Source organism: Trachurus japonicus, chromosome 21, assembly GCF_045865225.1.
Source record: "Trachurus japonicus isolate A0001 chromosome 21, Traja_1.0".
Taxonomy (NCBI): domain Eukaryota; kingdom Metazoa; phylum Chordata; class Actinopteri; order Carangiformes; family Carangidae; genus Trachurus; species Trachurus japonicus.
In genome coordinates, this window is record NC_140927.1 from 35,717,343 (window position 1) to 35,740,166 (window position 22,824).

Consider the following 22,824-nt stretch of genomic DNA (forward strand, 5'->3'; position numbering starts at 1 on the left):
CTACGCCGAGACCCCCTGTAACTCAGAGAAGCCACGGAGGACTCTGAAATTTCAATTTTGGGTGAACTATCCCTTTAATGTGGTCGCTCCTGTCTGGTCCTCAGATACACCCGGAGCTCCTTATAAGTTGGAGGGTTCGGACATCGCTAAGGACTCGCTGACCCTGACCTGGTACGAGCCGGATGAGGACGGAGGAAGCCCCATCACCGGATACTGGGTGGAGAGATACGAACCGGACCACGACAAGTGGATCAGATGCAACAAGCTGCCCATCAAAGACACCACCTACAGGTCAGTCCAGCTCCTCCTCCGATGGGAACAAGGTTTTAACACAATCGTTTTTTTCATAGGATAGGTCCGGGAAAGTCCCGCCTTCCCCGCCTCTGATTGGCTAGATGAGCTCTCCTCCGATTGGTTGTTTGATTTGACCGTGTAACGTCATCTCACAACAGTACTGCAGGAAACTAAAATATACACAAACTAATGTTTCAAGTGTGTTCTGATGCCATGGTGTAGCGGTTTGCGTTTTCGCGGTGTGGTGAATCTGAGTTCGATCTCCGCTGGTTTCACATTCCGAAAAATGTAGTTTTTAAATTTATATTCCAAGTTTACATTTTGAGTTTGAGAGAAGTGTAATTGTCCCGTTGGTTGGGTTTAGGCAATGAAGAAAGGAGTTGGTTAAGTTTAGTAAAAAGACCAGGTAGAGGCTAGACAGGCCAGATAAGTAGAGAGAGTCCAGGTAGATCTAGGCACTTATCACACTTTGCCGACAGCCTGCGTTTCACAGCCAAAACAAACAATCAATCAGGCGAGAGCCCTAGGCAATCAGAGTCGAAAATGGAGCTCATCTAGCCAATCAGAGGCGGGAAAGGCGGGAAAGGCAGGACTTTCCCGGACCTATCCTACGAAAAAAAATATTGCGGTTTTAACAGTGAGCTGGGTTGGACCACACTGATGTGACTTGTTTTCTTTTCTTCTGCAGAGTCAAAGGTCTTCCCACCAGGAAGAAGTACAAGTTCAGAGTCCTGGCTGAGAATCTGGCCGGAACTGGAAAACCCAGCAAAGAGACAGACCCGATCCTCGTCAAAGATCCTATTGGTAAAAAATAAACACATTGCTCTTACTTTATCATCTGAGCATTAAAAGCCTTTCATGAGGAGTGACGGAGATCTCGCTGCTTCCCACAGATCCTCCGTGGCCTCCGGGCAAACCCACGGTCAAGGACGTGGCCAAGACTTCCTGCTTCCTGATGTGGACCAAGCCGGAGCACGACGGCGGAGCCAAGATCGACGGCTACGTGATCGAGATGCTGAAGAGCGGCACGGTGGACTGGATCCACGTGGCCGAGGACATCAACCTGCTGGAGCACTTCCTGAGGGGCCTGATGGAGAAGCAGGAGTACTCCTTCAGGGTGCGCGCCGTCAACGTGGCCGGGGAGAGCGAGCCCAGCGAGCCCAGCGACCCCGTGCTCTGCAAGGAGAGACTCAGTAAGAACAAACACACACTAACTCAACATGCAGAACAAACACACACTAACTCAACATGCAGAACAACACACACTAACTCATAAAGAGAGACTCAGTAAGAACAACTGACACTAACTCAACACACTGCAAAAACTCAAAATCTTACCAAGAATATTTGTCTTATTTCTAGTCAAAACAAATCTCATTCTACTTAAAATAAGACTCATCACATTAAAAGCAGTTTGTTTTTAGACACTTTTTTACTTTTTTCAAGCAATTTTTCCACTTTAAATAAGTAGAAAAATCTGACAGTGGAGCAAGTTTTTCTCCTATTCGAAATATCTTCGAAAATGATCTAAAAACAAGTTCATTTTTAGGTGATGAGTCTTATTTTAAGTGGAAAGAGTCTAGTTTTGACTAGAAATGAGACATTTTGGCAAGAAATAAGACAAATATTTTTGGAAAGATGTAGAGTTTTTGCAGTGTACCTGTTAAATCTTGGCGTGTCAGCAGCATGAAGACGTCTTTGTCTCTGTGTTTCCTCAGACCCTCCATCGGCTCCCCGCTGGCTGAACGTGGTCAGCATCAGCAGGAACAGCGCCGAGATGAAGTGGACGGCGCCGGAGCGCGACGGCGGCTCGCCCATCACCAACTACGTGGTGGAGAAGCGCGACGTGCGGCGTAAAGGCTGGCAGGCCGTGGACACCACGGTGAAGGAGCTCAAGTACACGGTGACGCCGCTCAACGAAGGCTCGCTCTACGTGTTCCGCATCGCCGCCGAGAACGCCGTCGGCGTCGGACCGTTCTGCGAGCTGGAGGACTCGGTGGTCGCCAAAGACACTTTCAGTGAGTTACAGAGAGAATTTTAGTGACGGAGACATGAATCATTTTAATTTACGGTAACACTTTTATTGTGTTGACATATTAGAGTCAGAAGTTTTCACTGAGGGGATTTTGGATATCTCTTTTTATCACTTTGGAAATGAGAAAATACTGTCATCACCCCCAAAAAAATCTAATTTAGCTTTTTTTGTTTTTCTCTTTTTGGAATAAAATGTTGCATGAATGAATATCAACAATCCCCTCCCCTAAACCTTCAGGATATAGACAGAAATAAAAAATAATAAAAAATAAATAAATTTCATGTTTAGTCAAGACCCAGCGCTATATGTATCACAAATATTGGTAACACTTTACTTGAATAGGTATTCATCAGATTGACATAACACTGTCATAACCATGACATAACAGCTGTCATAAACATCAATGAATACTTCTGACAGCTGTTGTTAAGTGTCATTCTGTAAGTTATGTCACTTTTGATGCAAAGTTGACATTGTTTGAGATGTTTTTGTTCTGACAACTTGACATAAAGACAATTTAAACTGTCATAGCAGACCTAATGGACAAACTTTATAAATGATGTCAAGTTCTCATAACAAAAACATCTCAAATAATGTCAACTTTGTATCAAAAGTGACATAACTTACCGAATGACACTTAACCACAGCTGTCATAAGTATTCATTGATGTTTATGACAGCTGTTATGTCATGGTTATGACAGTGTTATTTACTGTTGACAAATGTATGTAAATGTTTTGTTTTTTGTTTTTTTTTTTCCCACAGCTGCTCCCGGGCCGCCCTACGCCCTCGAGGTCACCGCCATATCTAAGAGATACGTCGACCTTCAGTGGGAGGCGCCTAAAAACGATGGTGGTCGACCCATCCTCAGGTATTTAAGAGACTGTCAATGTTAAATTATAACAATTATACACTGCAAAAATTCTAAATCTTACCAAGAATATTTGTCTTATTTCTAGTCAAAGTGTCATTTCTAGTCAAAATAAATCTAATTATACTTAAAATAAGACTCATCACATTTAAAAAGTAGCTTGTTTTTAGACACTTTTTAATTTTTTCAAGCAAATTTTCCACTTTAAATAAGTAGAAAAATCTGATAGTGGAGCAAGTTTTTCTTTCTTATTACAAGCACAAAAAACTTTCTTATCACTGGCAGATTTTTCTACTTATTTCAAGTGAAAATTAGTTTGAAACAAGTGAAAATGATCTAAAAACAAGTTCATTTTTAGGTGATGAGTCTTATTTTAAGTGGAAAGAGATTAGTTTTGACTAGAAATGAGACATTTTGACAAGAAATAAGGCAAATATTTTTCAGTTTTTGCAGTGTGGTACCACAGTACGCTCACCTCTCTGTTGTGACCCCCCCCCCCCTCAGGTATTCCATTGAGAAGAAGGAGAAGCTGGGAACTCGCTGGGTGAAATGCGGGAAGACTTCGGGTCCAGACTGTAAGTACCGAGTGACGGACGTCATCGAGGGAACCGAGGTCCAGTTCCAGGTCCGGGCCGAGAACGAGGCCGGCGCGGGACATCCCAGCGAGCCCACGGAGATCCTCACCATCGAGGACCCGACCGGCGCTCCGTCTCCGCCCGTGGAGCTGCACGTGACCGGAGCGAGCCGCGACTTCCTGTCCATCGGCTGGAAGCCCCCGCAGCGCGACGGCGGCTGCCCCATCTCCGGCTACCACGTGGAGATGTGCGAGGCCGGCACGGAGAAGTGGATGAGGGTCAACTCCCGGCCCGTGAAGGAGCTGAAGTTCCGCGTGGAGGAAGGCGTGGTCCCGGAGAAGGAGTACATCCTGAGAGTCAGGGCCATCAACGCCGTGGGAGTCAGCGAGCCCTCCGACATCTCCGAGAACGTCTTCGCCAAAGAGTCCGACTGTAAGAGAGCGCCCCGACGCAACGCAACACCGCCCTCAGTGGTTCCACCGCAAAAACTCTACATCTTACCAAGAATATTTGTCTTATTTCTAGTCAAAACTAATCTCATTATACCTAAAATATGTATATTAATACATACATACATAGTTATACTTAAAAAAGTAGCTTGTTTTTAGACACTTTTTACTTCTTTCGAGCATTTTTTCACTTTAAATAAGTAGAAAAATCTGATAGTGGAGCAAGTTTTTCTTCCTTATTACAAGCACAAAAAACTTACTTTCACTGGCAGATTTTTCTACTTATTTCAAGTGAAAATTAGTTTGAAACAAGTGAAAATGATCTAAAAACAAGTTCATTTTTAGGTGATGAGTCTTATTTTGAGTGAAAAGAGTTTAGTTTTGACTAGAAATGAGACAAATATTCTTGGAAAGATGTTGAGTTTTTGCAGTGTTCTGTCAATCATCAAAGTGACCAAAAAGTGGAGAATGAATGAGAAACGAGATTTCCTCGTCTGTGTTTCCAGGTAACCCGACTCTGGAATTCCAGACTCTGGATCTGGTTGTCGTGGAAACAGAGAAGATGCACATCCCAGTTCCCTTCAGGGCGGTCCCCTCACCCAGGATCACCTGGCACAAAGACGGGAAGGAGCTGAAGGCAGACGAGCGCCTCGGCTTCAGGTCAGTGGGACGTTTTCTCTTCTAATGTTCCTCTGGAATTAAAGATCATATACAAATGAGATATCCAACATCTCCAGACCATCATTAACCCTAAATAACAGAAATATTAAAAGAAATCTTACATTTTTGACCAAAAACCAAATTTTATTTAAAGCAACACTCAACAAGTCTCAGGGTAGGTTCATGCTTTGTAAGTCAATGGGACTCTCATTGCGTTGAATGCACCAGGAATTTTCCATATTTGCATACTGTTGCCATATGGCAACAAATGTATTTTAGCATATTACAAAAATACTATTACATCAAAACTGAATTAAATGTTAACAAAATAAAGTTTACTTTCCCCAGATAGTGATTTCAATTTTTTTTTTGATGAAAATTTTCCAAAATTCTGAATAAAAGACAGTCTTCGGGAGCCCCACACAATGATGTTTACATGTCAAAAGGGACTGGCAAACAGGATATCTTGGTCATTTGACCTCATAAATTGTATGTCCTTCAAAGTAAAACCCCCTTTTCACACCTAACTATAAAAACTAAAAAAAATATCATAGCTTTTTAGAAAAATTAAGATAAAGTAATTGTTGCCATATGGCAACACTATGCAATAGAGCAGGGGTCTCAAACTCAAATGAGCTGGGGGCCACTGCTGGACTGTCATCTCAGTGGGGGGCCACTTCAGTGTTCGAGACAAGTAGCCTATATAAAAAAAAATAATTCTGAAAACAGGGTTTATTTTCAAATATTGTATGATAATTAGGGCTGTCAAACGATTCAAATTTTTAATCGCTATTAATCTCAAAATTTCCTGATCGCATCTTTTTCATTTTTGCTTGAAATACCAGCAATATGAATGGAAAGCATAAGAAACATCCAGATCTGGACGTTTCTTATGCTTTTCATGCTTTCCAAATACCATTTTCATGGTATTTAAAAATCATCTGTCAGAGAGAGAGAGAGCAGCCTCGTTTGGTGACAAGAACAAGTTCTCTAGTGTAGGAACATGAGGAGAAAAAACATGCAGGTTTTCTGTAACATTATAAAACGGCGCCCCCTACCCCCCCACCCCCTTACACACGCGCACGCACACACGCACGCACACGCACACACACACACACACACACACACACACACGCACGCACGCACGCACGCACGCACACACACACACACACACACACACACACACACACACACACACACACACCACCCCCTCCACCCCCCTCCCTCCCTCACCAGGCTGAATGAACGGGCAATTGAGGGGGGGAAACAACTCGCTTGTCGAAGCGGCAGCTCTACGTCGCGCACAACCACAATAACGTCAACAACAGCAACAGCAACATGTTGCAGTGGATTATCACCGTTTGACCACGGGGCAGGGCGACTCCTCACAGTACAAATGCACGGTGGTCGGTGTGACGTGCAGAGCAGCAGGACGACTCCTCAGTCCACGAGTTTCATGTCTCAGACCGGATCATGTAAATCCAGCTGCAGAAATATCCGGGGGACGGGAGCGCCGCGGTAACCGTAGTAACTCACACACACTCAGACACAGACACGTACACCGACCTGGAGAGACAGCCCCTGCTGCCGACCTGTGTGGCCACGTCTGGAGAGAAGCAGCTTCTCTGTTTCCCAAAACTACGGAGCGGCCCGAGGTTAGCGCATTAATCGCGCGTAAAAAAAAAATAGTGCCAGTAAAAGCATTTTGCGCTAACTTTGACAGCCTTATTTTTTACGTCAAGACGCGGGCCGGATGTAAGGGGGCCGCGGGCCGGATGTGGCCCCCGGGCCGGGAGTTTGAGACCCCTGCAATAGAGGGTTAAACCTTTGTCCTGATGAGTAACTCACCCTTCATCCCTGATGCTCCAGTATGGCCTTTAGTCAAACGTCTGTCTACATCCTGTCAGTAGCAGCAGTGAAGGATGGGACTTTTTGTTTGTTTGTCTGTTTATTTTATTGTTTGTTATTTACTTTGGCCTGATGGGCCTTGTGCTCCACAGGAAGGAGTACACATCCTGTCACCTGGAGGTGGAGAGCAGTCTCCACGCCGACGCCGGTGTCTACAAAGTCACTCTGGAGAACAAGATGGGAGCCGCCAGCGCCACCATCAACGTCAAAGTCATCGGTACGTAGTCACTCACAGTTTCTACCTCCTCACAAACAAACACCTTGGTCTCAGTGACTCTGGTTCAGTGGGTTTTACTTCTTCATGTCTTTGTGTGTCTGTCTTCAGGACTTCCCGGTCCCTGTAAGGAGATCGTGGCCTCAGAGATCACAAAGAGTTCCTGCAAAGTGTCCTGGGATCCTCCGGACTACGATGGCGGTAGCCCCATTGTTCACTACGTCCTGCAGGTCAGAGCTGGAACACTGTTTTTAATCTCCGAGCTGCGATGACTTGAGTCTTACACTGCAAAAACTCAAAATCGTTCCAAGAATATTTGTCTTATTTCTTGTCAAAATGTCTCATTTCTAGTCAAAACTAAACTCTTTCCACTTTAAATAAGACTCATCACCTAAAAATCAACTTGTTTTTAGATCATTTTCACTTGTTTCAAACTAATTTTCACTTGAAATAAGTAGAAAAATCTGCCATTGAAAGCAAGTTTTTTGTGCTTAGAATAAGAAAGAAAAACTTGCTCCACTATCAGATTTTTCTACTTATTTCAAATGAAAATAGACTTGAAAGAAGTAAAAAGTGTCTAAAAACAAGCTACTTTTTTATGTGATGAGTCTTATTTTAAGTATAATTAGATTTATTTTGACTAGAAATAAGTAAAATATTCTTGGTTAGATTTTGAGTTTTTACAGTGTAAAGCTCACATCAGAACCTGTTTTATTTATTTGTTGCACTGCAAAAACTTACCAAGAATATTTGTCTTATTTCTAGTCAAAACAAATCTCATTCTACTTAAAATAAGACTCATCACATTAAAAGCAGCTTGTTTTTAGACACTTTTTACTTCTTTCAAGCAGATTTTCACTTGAAATAAATAGAAGAATTTGACAGTGGAGCAAGTTTTTCTTTCTTATTACAAACACAAAAAACTTGCTTTCACTGGCAGATTTTTCTACTTATTTCAAGTGAAAATCTGTTTGAAACAAGTGAAAATGATCTAAAAACAAGTTAATTGTTAGGTGATGAGTCTTATTTTGAGTGAAAAGAGATTAGTTTTGACTAGAAATGAGTTTTTGCAGTGTATTTGTTGCTTAACCTCGTCTGCTCCTGTTGTGTGCAGCGGCGTGAGGCCGGCAGGAGGACGTACGTCAACATGATGTCTGGAGAGAACAAAGTGAGCTGGAGCGTCAAGGACCTCATCCCCAACGGAGAGTACTACTTCAGAGTCCAGGCCGTCAACAAGATCGGAGGAGGAGAGTTCATCGAGCTCCGCAACCCCGTCATCGCCGAGGACCAGAAACGTACGAACAGCACGTCATTACTTACCATGTATAAGAAGAATAAAGGACCATTCCACTAGTGATCTGTTTATTAGGGCTGGGAGAGAAAAAATCGATTCACATAAATATCGCAATATCTTTTTGGATGATTTTTAAATAGATTTTTTTTTTTTCAAAAATCGATTTTTTTAATTAATTTTTTAATTGTTTTAAATATTGTGCAATGTGCATTTGTAAGTAAGGCTGGGACGATAGGCTTTTCTCCCGATTCGATTCTTTTATGATTTTTTGGATGGCGATTCGATTTAAATTGTGATTCTACGATATTGCCGATTTTCTCGATTTTTATTCTGCTATTTTAACATTTATCTGCACACAAATACTGTAGGAGCCTATAAATTAACATACTCCATTATAAAGTGAACTTAAACCTTTTTCAAAACCTGGACTCTCTGTATGTAAAAAAGGGTAACAAATGCACATTGCACAATATTTTAAAAAAAAAAGAAAAAAAAAAAAAATTCTAAAAATAAAAAATAAAAATTAGATTTTTGAAAAAAAAATTTGATTTGAAAATTGTCAAAAAAGATATCGCAATATTTATGTGAATCAATTTTTTCTCCCACCCCTATTTGTTAGCCTTTTTTACATACAGAGAGTACAGGTTTTGAAAAGGGTTTAAGTTCACTTTATAATGGAGTATGTTCATTTATAGGCGTCTACAGTATTTGTGTGCAGATAAATGTTAAAAATGCTAAAGACTAAAAATCATAGAGAGAATCTGCAATATCGTAGAATCGCAATTTAGATCGAATTCAAAGCCATCCAAAAAATCGTAGAAGAATCGAATTGGGAGAAAAGCATATCGTCCCAGCCCTACTGTTTATCTCAGCTTGGGTTTACAACTGTCTAGTTTTACACTGCAAAAGCTCAAAATCTTTCCAAGAATATTTGTCTCATTTCTAGTCAAAACTAATCTCTTTCCACTTATAAAATAAGACTCATCACCTAAAAATTAACTTGTTTTTAGATCATTTTCACTTGTTTCAAACTAATTTTCACTTGAAATAAGCAAGTTTTTTTTTAGATTTTTCTACTTATTTCAAATGAAAATAGACTTGAAAGAAGTAAAAAGTGTCTAAAAACAAGCTACTTTTTTATGTATAACTATGTATGTATATGTATAAATATACATGTTTTAGGTATAATGAGATTTGTTTTGACTAGAAATAAGACAAATATTCTAGGTAAGATTTAGAGTTTTTGCAGTGTAGTGAAACTTTGTGAACTCTGACGATGTGAATCAGTGGAAGTCCTTGTCGGTGCGTGTCTAACTGAAATCTGTCTCATGTTTGCAGATGCTCCCGATGCACCGGTGGATGTGGAGACCCACAACCCCACGTCGAGCACCGTCACGCTGACCTGGAAGCCTCCCATGTACGACGGCGGCGCCAAGATCATGGGCTACATCCTGGAGAAGCAGCAGAAGGGCGAGGACAAGTGGGAGCGGTGCAACGACTTCCTGGTGCCCGTCCTGTCCTACACCGTCAGACGTCTGACCGAGGGAAAGAACTACACCTTCAGAGTCAAGGCCGAGAACGCCGCCGGCATCAGCGAGCCGTCACGCAACACGCCGTTCGTCAAGGCCTCGGACGCCGTTGGTAAGGACGACCTCAGAGCCCGACCAGCACATAGTCACACTCCTAATGAAGCTACAGTTACACTGCAAAAACTCAAAATCTTACCAAGAATATTTGTCTTATTTCTATTCAAAACAAATCTAATTATACTTAAAATAAGACTCATCACATTACTGTAAAAAGCAGCTTGTTTTTAGACACTTTTTTACTTTTTTCAAGCAGATTTTCACTTGAAATAAGTAGAAAAATCTGATAGTGGAGCAAGTTTTTCTTTCTTATTACAAGCACAAAAAACTTGCTTTCACTGGCAGATTTTTCTACTTATTTCAATTGAAAATTAGTTTGAAACAAGTGAAAATGATCTAAAAACAAGTTAATTTTTAGGTGATGAGTCTTATTTTAAGTGGAAAGAGATTAGTTTTAACTAGAAATGAGACATTTTGACAAGAAATAAGACAGATATTCTTGGAAAGACTTTGAGTTTTTGCAGTGTGAGGAGCTGCAAATGTTGATTTCTCTTTTCTTTGTTTCTCTCAGATGCTCCGAAGGTCTTCCTGAGCGGCAGTCTGCAGTCCGGCCTCAGCGTGAAGCGCGGCTGCGAGATCTGTCTGGACGCCAACATCTCCGGATCGCCGTACCCGGAGATCACCTGGTACTGGAACAACCAGGTGATCCGGCCCGAGGCGCTCCGCAAGAGGCCCGAGAAGCCGCTGAAGAAGAAGGTGGAGAAGGAGGAGAAGAAGGAGGAGAAGAAGGAAGGAGAAGAGAAGAAAGAAGGAGAGGAGAAGAAAGAAGGAGAGGAGAAGAAGGAGGAGGAGAAGAAGGAGGCTGAGGTGAAGGAAGGAGAAGAAAAGAAAGAAGGAGAGGAGGAGAAGAAGGTGTGTGTGTTTTATATTGTTTTCTATGTTTTATACTGTCTTTGCTGCTTTTAACTGAATTTATGTGTCTTGTGTTCTTAACTAAATTTATTGTATGTAAAGTGTCTTTGAGCTTCTGGAAAAGCGCTTATAAATAAAATGTATTATTATTATTATTATTAAGGAGGAGGAGGCTGCGGAGCCGGAGCTGGAGGAGTCAGATTACCCAACGATCAACGAGCGTCTGGCCGTCGACAACGCCCACAGGGGAACGTCGTCCATCGCCGTCAGGGACTCGGTCCGCGCCGACCACGGCGTCTACATGGTGAAGGTGGAGAACGACCACGGCACCGCCTCGGCAACCTGCGAGGTCAACGTGCTTGGTGAGTCTCATCCGTCTCGTCCGTCCTGTTTACCTCTTTATTTCTATCCACAAGTTTCCAAACGTCATCTATGGTCAAACCCCGGAAGCCGGTTTTGCCGGTTTGGTGGAATTGTACGTTTCCGTTTCCACGGTTTTCAGTCGTTGTTATAGTTGTGGTAAACGCATGGATCTATTAACGCTGGCTTGTGATATCCACTGTTAAAAGCTGGTGTGATGATCCATGCGTTTTACAGATTTTCATTGAAAAAAAAAAAATCCATGCATTTACCGCGACTACCGAAACCATGGAAACGTAAACATAAAATTCCACCGGAAGAGCAAAACCGGCAAAACAGGCTACGTTTTTGACGTTCGGAAAAAGGTGGATAGACCGAATCTCCTTGTTGTTTACATTCTACTTCCTGGTAGAAAACCAGCTGTAATGTGAATGAGATCAATAGTAACGAACGAGAGTTTAGCTATATATCATATTTTTCACGCCCTATCACCGTTTAGACAAATCTGAAATGATTGAAGAAACATTACTATTTCTGTGTGTGTGTTTTGTGTTGCTATGTGTTGTATTTATTCAGTTTGGGGGAATCACAGTGTCTAGAAAGCATCAGTGGCTGCAGCTGACAGGGACAGCTAACGGTAGCTAAGCTAACGGTAGCTAAGCTAACGGCAGCAGCTAAGCTAACAGCGGTAGCTAAGCTAACAGCAGGACGTCAGCTGTTAAAACCCTCCCGTTGTGGGACACGACATGAAACTACTCCAGTTAGCTCAGTCATGTTGGAACTCAGATATCCGTTGGAGAAAATATTTTTTCATGGAGCGTTTATTGAGTCACTGAGTTATTAAAGTTAAACAGGTAGCTAACCGTTAGCCCGGCTAATCTATGATAACCATGACTAATTACAAAAATGTGCAGACAGAAATAGTAATGTTTGTCCAATCATTGGTTTTATAAACTTTACAAACATCAGATTAGTCTAAACGGTGATATAGTAACATGAAAAATTAGATAAATATAGCGAAACTCTCGTCCGTCACTATTGTTCTCATGCTGGTTTTCTACCAGGAAGTAGTTGTAAACAACAAGGAGATTCGTCCTCTATAAATCCATGTATTTAAACCACAAATTAAAGCAGGTAGTCCTCAACATCATGCCACGTTAGTTAGATGGTCTCTCCAGCCGGTTCTGGATCAGGGATTTGGCTTTTAGACATTTTAAAAGCCGATGTCACTTCCTCTGTCCCCAGATACTCCCGGTCCTCCCGTGAACTTCAGATTCGAGGAGGTGAGGAAGAACTCCGTGATCTGCAAGTGGGATCCCCCCATGGACGACGGCGGCAGCGAGATCCTCAACTACACTCTGGAGAAGAAGGACAACTCCAAGCTGGAGTTCGGCTGGAGCAGCGTCACCTCCACGCTGAGAGGATGCCGCTACCTGGTGCCCAAGCTGATCGAGAAGAAGGAGTACATCTTCAGGGTCATGGCCGAGAACAAGTTCGGCTCCGGTCCTCCCTGCATCTCTAAACCACTCGTCGCCAAGAATCCCTTCGGTACGGCGTCAATCATTCCTCCTCTTGGTGCACTGCAAAAACTCAATACCTTACCAAGAATATTTGTCTTATTTCTAGTCAAAACAAATCTCATTGTACTTAAAATAAGACTCAGCACATTAAAAAGCAGCTTGTTTTTAGACACTTTTTACTTATTTCAAGCAGATTTTCACTTTAAATAAGTAGAAAAATCTGATAGTGGAGCAAGTTTTTCTTCCTTATTACAAGCACAAAAAACTTGCTTTCACTATCAGATTTTTCTACTTATTTCAAGTGAAAATTAGTTTGAAACAAGTGAAAATGATCTAAAAACAAGTTCATTTTTAGGGGATGAGTCTTATTTTAAGTGGAAAGAGATTAGTTTTGACTAGAAATTAGACATTTTGACAAGAAATAAGACAAATATTCTTGGAAAGATATTTTGCAGTGGGTCAAAATTGACCCGAACCATACTGTGAAGGTATCAAATTTGAACAGTTTGTAAGAGTTAAGATAAGATAAGTACACTGAGCCTCATTCAGTTTTTTCTTTTTCGTCCACCTCAGAACCTCCTGAGACTCCTGATAAGCCACAGATTGAAGACGTGACAGCCAATAGCATGCTGGTCACCTGGAATGAACCGAATGACAACGGCAGCCCCATCCTGGGATACTGGGTGGAGCGTCGGGAGATCAACAGTTCCCACTGGACACGTGTCAACAGGTGAGGAAACGATCTGATCCGACGTGATAAAAGATCAGGACAAGTTGATAGAACTTTAGAACTGGTAACACTTTACTTGAATAGGTATTCATAAGATTGACATAACAGCTGTCATAAACATCAGTGAATACTTCTGACAGCTGTGGTTAAGTGTCATTCAGTAAGTTATGTCACTTTTGATGCAAAGTTGACATTGTTTGAGATGTTTTTGTTCTGACAACTTGACATAAAGACAATTTAAACTGTCATAGCAGACCTAATGGCCAAACTTTAAAATTTATGTCAAGTTCTCATAACAAGGAACATCTCAAACAATGTCAACTTTGCATCAAAAGTGACATAACTTACCGAATGACACTTAACCACAGCTGTCATAAGTATTCATTGATGTTTACGACAGCTGTTATGTCATGGTTATGACAGTGTTATGTCAATCTTATGAACACCTATTCAAGTAAAGTGTTACTGAACTTTACCTAAAGTCTGTGTGCGATGTGATCTGAACGTCCCCTCCCTGTCCTGTCCTCAGGAACCTCGTCACGGAGACTGAGCTGGACGTGCAGGGTCTGCTGGAGGGGCTGACCTACATCTTCAGGGTGGCGGCCGAGAACCAAGCTGGCCCAGGGAAGTTCAGTGCCCCCTCTGAACCCAAGACGGCCCAGGCTCCAATCTGTACGTAATCCTTACATATTCATAAACTCATGAACATCATCAAACCTGTGTCCGTGGAAACAGTCAGTATCAGAGTTAACATGATGGCTGTGTTTTTATCTGTGTTTACCCTGCAGTACCTCCTGGACCTCCAGTTGCCCGAGTTGTAGCGACTACCGACCACTCCATCGATGTGGAGTGGGACCCACCTGCAGACAACGGTGGAGGAGAAGTCCTGGGATACCACGTGGATAAGGTCAGACCGTAGATCCAAGTGTCCAATTGAATTCACCTCAGGCTGTATGTTCCTAACATTTTAGGTCTCTATGAAGGAATCTGAAGGTTTTCAGTTTAATGTCTCCTGTTTTGCGGTAGTTGTGTCTGTCCCCGCATCGCCACGGCAGCGATGAATGGGAGCGGATTGAAGTTCTGCTGCTTAGGCTGTTTCCATCCCTCAAAGCCACAGACAGCGTCAGATGGAGACTCAAACATGCAGCCAGAAGTTTATTTACTTCAACAAGCCGACATGTTTGTAAAACTAGATCTAATTCAAAGTCTGGCGGAGTCGAGACCCAAGTTGGCGCTCGGTGTGTTCAGGTGCAGTGGGAAGCTCCCGTTTGTATCATAAACACAGGAATATCAACTCTGGACTTGCTTCAAGTAATAAAAACTTCTCGGCGCATGTTTGAGTCGCCATCTGACGCTGTCTGTGGAAGAAAATTGTGGCTTTGAGGGATGTAAACGTATGTGTTTATTGTCTTACAAATGTATATTTATTAATATGTCTTTGGTATTTTACCTCATTGTTGCTTTTTTTAAGGTTGCCTTTTAACATCAGACAGAGGGACTGGCGATGAAAATTAGCTTTTTTAGCTAACTCGGGTGCATTTACATTGGTTTTTTACCATGTTTAATAATGTACATTGTCCCTTGTCAAATAAATTAAACTGAAACTGAAACAGGGGAAAAGATTGATGTAATGACTGAACTAAACATTTGGTGGATTAATCTAATCTGTCCCGATTTCAAGTCAGATTAATGATCTTCTGGTGTTGTGTGGTGTTGTTCAGGCCATGGCTGGTACCAAGGACTGGTCCCGGTCTACGGAGCGTCCCTGGAAGACCCGGGCGTTCACCGTCTACGGAGTCCGTGAGGGAGCCAAGTACCTGGTCAGAGTCATCGCCTGCAACGCCGCTGGAGAGGGAACGCCGGGATTCACCGAGTCTGTGTTCGTCAGGAATCCTGCAGGTCAGACAAACCAGACGGGACAAGATAAAAAACATAAAGACACAAACTGGGGGTTTCCATCCAAATGTATCGAATTTAAGAGCAAATGTGAATTTATGCCCGTTTCCATTCGATATTGTTTTGCGATTACTGGGAGAGGAGCTGTGAGAGAGGTGCACTGTGAGATTACGTCATAAGAGAGCGTGAATGTCCATGGCAACAGCTGACACTCAGCTGACACTCAACAACATGGACAATTTACTACTTTCCAGACTAGATGCACCTGTATTAATCCGCACCAGCTAAATTTAAAAGAAAATACATATAAAGGCCGCACTTGAATATAAGCAGCAGGTTTTCATGTTGTAACATGAGATATTTACACAGAAAGACAGTAGAACTGTGACAGTCTGTTCTGGTTCCGCTCCTCTCCTCCATGTGCATCTGTTGACAACGAAGCCGGCGAAAAATCAATAAATGGAGCGGTGGATAACGTTACATAACATACGTTGTTACGGCGTGTGTTTGTGTAGTCTTAACCGTCATGAACAAAAGATTACGGGTTACGGAGCGCGTTTGTGTTGCAGTGTGCAGAGACGAGAGCTGGGAGACCGGGGCGTCGTTCTCCATTCGTTTGGGAACGTCGCCACCGGGTGAAGGACTTTTGGGAATTCGTCGTCCAGCAGCACTTCACCCACAAACTCTGGCTCAATTCGCAAAAAAATCTGTTTCCATAACAAAAAGTCGCATTTTCCCTTTATCAATACGCTGACAAATCCACCCCCCCCCCAAAAGCGTAAAAACTTCTATGCGCATTTACTGCCTTTTTTCGAATTTCACAGCGTTTCCATCCAAGTATTTATTTGCAATTTTTGAAAATGCAAATAAAAAAAGGTGGATGGAAACGCAACTAATGAATCCTGGATTTAGTCAGGTCAAAAGTGTTGATGATGATGTGTTGATGTAAATCTCTTGCTGCTTTGCCTCTTCAGAGATACCTGTGATTGAGCTGGATTTGTCCGTCAAGAACGGCGTGATCATCAGAGCCGGAGAGCTGCTCCGTGTACCGGCTACAGTCACGGGTAAACCCTACCCGTCCATCACTTGGACCATCGAGGATGCTAAACCCGACAAAGACCGCGTGGAGATCCTCACCGAGGGGAACGACAGCGTTGTCTCAATCAAGAACGCCCAGAGGAAGGACTGTGGCAAATACCTGATCTCTGCTTGCAACCCCAGCGGCACCAAGTCGGCTTGGACCAGAGTGGAGGTCATGGGTAAGTGGGAATTCTTGTCAAAATGTCTCATTTCTACTCAAAATTAATCTCTTCCCACTTTAAATAAGACTCATCACCTAAAAATGAACTTGTTTTTAGATCATTTTCACTTGTTCCAAACTAATTTTCACTTGAAATAAATAGAAAAATCTGCCAGTGAAAGCAAGTTTTTTGTGTTTGTAATAAGAAAGAAAAACTTGCTCCACTGTCAGATTTTTCTACTTATTTCAAATGAAAATAGACATGAAATAGGTCAAAAGTGTCTAAAAACAAGCTACTTTTTAATGTATAACTATGTATTATATTATTATATATTATAGGGGTGGGATAAAAAATCGATTCACATATTATTATTATTATTAATCTTTATTGCAGACACAACAAGCGGTCCATATCAACAACAACAGACATGTTAAAAACAGATTTAATACATAAATATCGCAATATCTTTTTTGACGATTTTTAAATCGATTTTTTTTTTACAAAATATTGTGCAATGTGCATTTGTTCGCCTTTTTTACATACAGAGAGTCCAGGTTTTGAAAAGGGTTTAAGTTCACTTTATAATGGAGTATGTTCATTTATAGGCTCCTACAGTATTTGTGTGCAGATAAATGTTAAAAATGCTAAAGACTAAAAATCGAGAGAATCAGCAATATCATAGAATCACAATTTAAATCGAATCGCCATCAGAGAAATCGTAGAAGAATCAAATCGGGAGAAAAGCGTATCGTCCCAGCCCTAATATGTATAAATATACATATTTTAGGTAGAATGAGATTTGTTTTGACTAGAAATAAGACAAATATTCTTGGAAAGATTTTGAGTTTTTGCAGTGTAAAGTTGAGAGTGATCTTGAGGCTTGATGCTCTGAAGTGAAAATGAACACTCACATATTTTTTTTTGTCTTCAGACGTCCCCGGACCCGTCACGGACCTGAAGCCCGTCGTCGTCACTCGTAAGATGATCTTCCTGAACTGGGACGACCCCGACGACGACGGCGGCAGCGACCTCACCGGCTTCATCGTGGAGCGCAGAGATGCCAAGATGCACACGTGGAGGCAGCCCGTCGAGACCGCCTCGTCCAAGTGTGAGTGCGTGGGCATCATGGAGGGACAGGAGTACATGTTCCGCGTCATCGCCAAGAACAAGTACGGCTTGGGACCGCCGGTTGAGCTGGGGCCCATCCTCGCTGTGGACCCACAGGGTGAGTCCACAATTCATTTGGCACTGACTCAGAAATTAAAAGCTTCAAATTGTTTCTCTTGTTTTGTTTGAAATGTGCTGTAGTGTATTATCCACCTGAGCTTTTTTGCTTTAATATCTTGAATTATCGTATGTTCTTCCTGGTGTTTTCTTAGCCTAAAAGTTGAGGGATAGGTCGAGGTCATTCATCATTTGGATAGGAACTTCATTTGTGATAAGTAACAGTTTATATTCAAATAGAGTAAATATAAATAAATGTAGATGTTACAAGAGAGAAAGGCACACACATACATTTACAGCATGTTTAGATTAGGTGTTTAGTATCTATGTTTGAGTTAGCTTGGTCAAGAGGTTAAATGTCAGAAAGTATAGGTTAGATTCTGTTTATAGATCCTGTCTTTGTCCATCATCATCATCTTGGACAGACATATGGAAAAAGGGTTTTAGAAAATGTATATAATGTTAGAGCTTTAGGCCAAGAGAGAGAGAGATCTCACATTGGCCCCAGAGACGCTCCACGATTCGGCATTTTTAGACACTCTTATTTTTTTTGTAATAAACTCCTTTTTTGAATGCAAGTGAAGACGTGTCGGCGGTGATCCCTTCTTTTCATCAACACTTCAATATACCACAGTGCATTTGCTCTAAATGTAATTGCTGCTCTGGTGGTTTTGCAGGTCCACCATCATACCCTGAGAAGTTCCACTACACCGAACGCACCAAGAGCTCCATCACATTTGCCTGGAAGCCTCCGCGTAACGACGGCGGCAGTCCCATCATCGGCTACTTTGTTGAGAAGAAGAGGCAGGACCAGCAGGCCTTTGAGCCGTGCAACAAGGAGATTTGCCCCAACATGACCATGACCGTGGAGGGGCTGGACGAGGCCTGGATGTACGAGTTCAGAATCAAGTGCGCCAATCTCATTGGAGAGAGTGAGCCATCCATCCCACTGACTGTGGTCATCCAGGACGACGAAGGTAAGGCAGAGTGAAACCCATAACACTCCTGTTAAAAGAATAGTTCACCCAAAATTCAAATTGCACTCATGATCTCCTCCCCCTCATGTGGACTAAAGGCTGGGAGAAGTTTCAGAGTCCTCCGTGGCTTCTCTGAATTACAGGGGGTCTCGGCGTAGCAGTGCATGTCCATATAACGGTTGCAAATGGATACCAACTGTCTTCATAACAAAAAGACACACCAAAAAACATCCAAATACCTCCATGCTGCTCGTATGTAATGTCCGTCTTGTATTGAAGCCCCGAAATGCGAAATTGTTCCCGAAAAAAATTAAATAAGTCTATATTTCAAGATTGTTTGTAGCTGAAGCTTGCGAGATTTGGACGGACCAGGAAGAGGAGCTTCCGTTACAAACAAGCTTGAAATATAGACATATTTAATTTTTTTCTGAACAATTTCGCATTTTGAGGCTTCAATACAAGACGGACATTACATACGAGCAGCATGGAGGTATTTGGATGTTTTCTGGTGTGTCTTTTTGTAAGACAGTTGGTATCCATTTGCAAGCAGAAATTTCAATTTTGAGTGAACTATTCCTTTAAGATGTTAATGGTTTGCAATTTGTTAATATCTGTGTGTCCCTCCCTGTCCGTCTCAGTGTCTCCTGAGGTCCACATGCTCAAACACTTCAAGGGAGATTACATCACCGTGAAGAAGGGCGAACCCATCGAGATTCCCGCCGACATCCTGGGACTTCCCATTCCCAAGGTGGAGTGGACCAAGGACGACGTGGTGATAGATAAACCCACCGACACTCTGCTGATGGAGACGGAGGTGACGGGCAGGATGAACTGCAAGACCGTCTTGTCCATCCCAGCAGCCAACAGGAGGGACCGAGGCTGCTACACCGTGACCGCCTCCAACAACATGGGCTCAGCAAAGCACTCCATCACTGTCATGGTGCTGGGTGAGTGGAAGCAGATCACAGATTGTTTTAGTAGAGCATAGGTTGTGTAGAGAGTGAAAGAATTGATGGTAACACTGCAAAAATTCAAAATCTTACCAAGAATATTTGTCTTATTTCTAGTCAACTTGTCTCATTTCTAGTCAAAACTAATCTCTTTCCCCTTAAAATAAGACTCATCCCCTAAAAATGAACTTGTTTTTAGATTATTTTCACTTGTTTCAAACTAATTTTCACTTGAAATAAGTAGAAAAATCTGCCAGTGAAAGCAAGTTTTTTGTGCTTGTAATAAGAAAGAAAAACTTGCTCCACTATCAGATTTTTCTACTTATTTCAAGTGAAAATCTGCTTGAAAGAAGTAAAAAGCTACTTTTTAATGTATAACTATGTATGTATATGTATAAACATACATATTTTAGGTATAATGAGATTAGTTTTGACTAGAAATAAGACAAATATTCTTGGTAAGATTTTGTGTTTTTGCAGTGCAACACTTTACTTGAATAGGTATTCATAAGATTGACATAACACTGTCATAACCATGACATTCGGTAAGTTATTTCACTTTTAATGCAAAGTTGACATTGTTTGAGATGTTTTTGTTCTGACAACTTGACATAAAGACAATTTAAGCTGTCATAGCAGACCTAATTGCCAAACTTTAAAAATGATGTCAAGTTCTCATAACAAGGAACATCTCAAATAATGTCAACTTTGCATCAAAAGTGACATAACTTACCGAATGACACTTAACCACAGCTGTCATAAGTATTCATTGATGTTTATGACAGCTGTTATGTCATGGTTATGACAGTGTTATGTCAATCTTATGAATACCTATTCAAGTGAAGTGTTACCGAATTGATCAGTTTGAAGTTTGAGAAGAAACAGAGCAGCTGACTCTTTGTTCTTCCCTCAGACCGACCCCTTCCACCCAGGAATATCACGGTGTCCAACATCAAGGCCGAGTCCTGCTACCTCACCTGGGATCCACCACTGGATGATGGTGGCAGTGAGCTGACCAACTACGTTGTTGAAAAGAAGGAAGTGGTGACTGAGCAGCCAGAGCTGGAGGAGGGAGAGGAGCCCCCACCGGAGCCACAGTGGGTGGAGGTCACCAACAGCATCGTTGAGAAGAAATACGGGGTATGTCCTCCTATGGTTGGTTGGTTGGTTTACTTTATTAATCCCTCTGAAGGGAAATTGATTGTCACTCTGTACGTACAACATCCAACACACAATACTACAACATGACGAGCATTGACAACTCAGGCAGTACAATAAGTGCAATGCAATGCATTACTACTTAGCATAGCACACAACAGAAAACAACAACAATCAACAATGTTCATTAAAAAACGTCACTGCACCAGGTACAAAGACCTCCTGAATCTTTCTGAGGAACATCTCGGCATCACCAGTCTGTTGCTAAAAGAACTCTTCAGTTCATGGAAGAAAACATAGAGTGGCTGGTCCTTATTGTGCAGAATGCACCAGAGTTTCCTCCCCACCCTCGTCTCCATGACCACCTCTAAGGAGTCAGGAGGCCAACCAATGATAGAACCTGCTTTTTTTAATCACTTTGTTGATCCTGTGTCTGTCCTGAGACTTCAACCCCCACCCCCAGCAGACAACAGCATAAAAAAAGCACACTAGCTAAAATACTATGAAAAAACACATTCAAGAGTGGCCTGCTAACATCAAATGATCTTAGCTTCCTGAGGAAAAACAGCCTGGACTGGACCTTTGTGAAAATAGCACGGGTTTTCTCTTTCCAGTCCAGCCTATTATCCACACGGATGCCGAGGTACCTGACAACCTCGATAGCCACATCCTTGATAACTACCGGAGTGACTGGTGTCTTTTTCCTTCTAAAATCGATTACAAGTTCTTTTGTCTTGTTTAAGTCTAAAATGAGGTGGTTATCATCACACCATTTGACGAAGCTGTCTATTTCTCTTAAGTAGGATGTGTGCTTGTCTCCAGTGATGTAGCCTACAAGTAGCAGAGTCATCAGAAACATTTTGTAGATGACAGTCAGACAACAGCAATAAGGTTTCCATGGATCCTAAAAGTCATGTTCCTCATAGTAACGCCACATTCCTCCTCTCCCGCAGGTGTGGAACCTCGACACCAACAAGACCTACCTGTTCCAGGTCAGAGCCGAGAACCGCTACGGCAAATCTGACCCATGCACCACCAAGGAAGTCCAGATCACGGATCCCTTCGGCCTCCCCGGCCCCCCAGAGAAACCCACCATCGCAGAGTACACCAAGACCACCATGACCCTGACCTGGGAGCCCCCCAGAGAGACCGGCGGCTCCATGATCATCGGCTACTGGCTGGAGAAGAGGGAGAAAGGCACCGGCTACTGGGCTAGAGTCAACAAGATGCCCGTCACCAAGAGAGGCGTGAAAGGCTGGGAGTACCAGGTGAGCTGTTGGCTCTTCCTTTAATATGTGGTACATGTGTTTGTGGTATATTGATGTGTTGATGAAAAGGAGGGATCACCGCCGACACGATCCTGGAGCATCTCTGGTGCCAATGTGAGATCTCTCTCCCTATGGCTCAGAACCACAGCTTTATATGCTTTCTAAGTCCAAAACTCCACCTTCTCCCAACATAAAGATGTGGCTTATTATATTAGGCACATTAACGTGAGCATTCCACGTTTCCTATAGATCTAATCAATTCTATTTCTGTCTGTATCTGTTTAACATACACAGTTCATGTTCTATGTTCATGTAATTTTACGACTTTGCATCCATCTTCCAGACGAGGCTAATCAACTTAGTTAAGACTCTCACAGGAAACATGTGATTAACAGAACACACATCCAGGATACATTTCACAAGGGTCACTCTTCTCTGTCTCATCTATAACACCTTATGGAACATCTTTATATATCTATAAATGTATGTGCGTCTATCTCTCTTATAACATCTGCCTTCGATTTGTTTACTTCTAAGCAAAACATGTCCATGAAGTAAAGCACCAACTCACACTTTCCCTCAGTTCCCAAAAAGGGCACACATACAAAGAAGAACATAATACATGGTGATGATATAAGATATTAGAGCAAGAAGTTCAGGTGGATAATACACTACATGTTCCAAAGTTGAGCCTCACATTGTA

At 42.2% G+C, this 22,824-nt stretch overlaps 1 protein-coding gene across 1 annotated transcript in view; it reads left to right on the forward strand.

Annotated features, from left to right (window-relative positions):
- Positions 1-22,824, forward strand: part of ttn.2 (titin, tandem duplicate 2) — a 247,891-nt gene that overhangs the window by 149,032 nt on the left and 76,035 nt on the right. The window contains exons 138-161 of the mRNA XM_085766175.1: positions 105-291; positions 983-1,098; positions 1,188-1,487; positions 2,013-2,312; positions 3,094-3,199; positions 3,704-4,206; positions 4,730-4,883; positions 6,884-7,008; positions 7,117-7,235; positions 8,120-8,300; positions 9,638-9,940; positions 10,457-10,797; positions 10,967-11,159; positions 12,403-12,705; positions 13,251-13,407; positions 13,937-14,079; positions 14,196-14,314; positions 15,129-15,306; positions 16,278-16,562; positions 17,476-17,769; positions 18,446-18,745; positions 19,384-19,692; positions 20,609-20,835; positions 21,807-22,121. Of these exons, the coding sequence (XP_085622301.1) occupies positions 105-291; positions 983-1,098; positions 1,188-1,487; positions 2,013-2,312; positions 3,094-3,199; positions 3,704-4,206; positions 4,730-4,883; positions 6,884-7,008; positions 7,117-7,235; positions 8,120-8,300; positions 9,638-9,940; positions 10,457-10,797; positions 10,967-11,159; positions 12,403-12,705; positions 13,251-13,407; positions 13,937-14,079; positions 14,196-14,314; positions 15,129-15,306; positions 16,278-16,562; positions 17,476-17,769; positions 18,446-18,745; positions 19,384-19,692; positions 20,609-20,835; positions 21,807-22,121 (5,558 nt within the window). The remainder of the gene's footprint in view (positions 1-104; positions 292-982; positions 1,099-1,187; positions 1,488-2,012; positions 2,313-3,093; positions 3,200-3,703; positions 4,207-4,729; positions 4,884-6,883; positions 7,009-7,116; positions 7,236-8,119; positions 8,301-9,637; positions 9,941-10,456; positions 10,798-10,966; positions 11,160-12,402; positions 12,706-13,250; positions 13,408-13,936; positions 14,080-14,195; positions 14,315-15,128; positions 15,307-16,277; positions 16,563-17,475; positions 17,770-18,445; positions 18,746-19,383; positions 19,693-20,608; positions 20,836-21,806; positions 22,122-22,824) is intronic.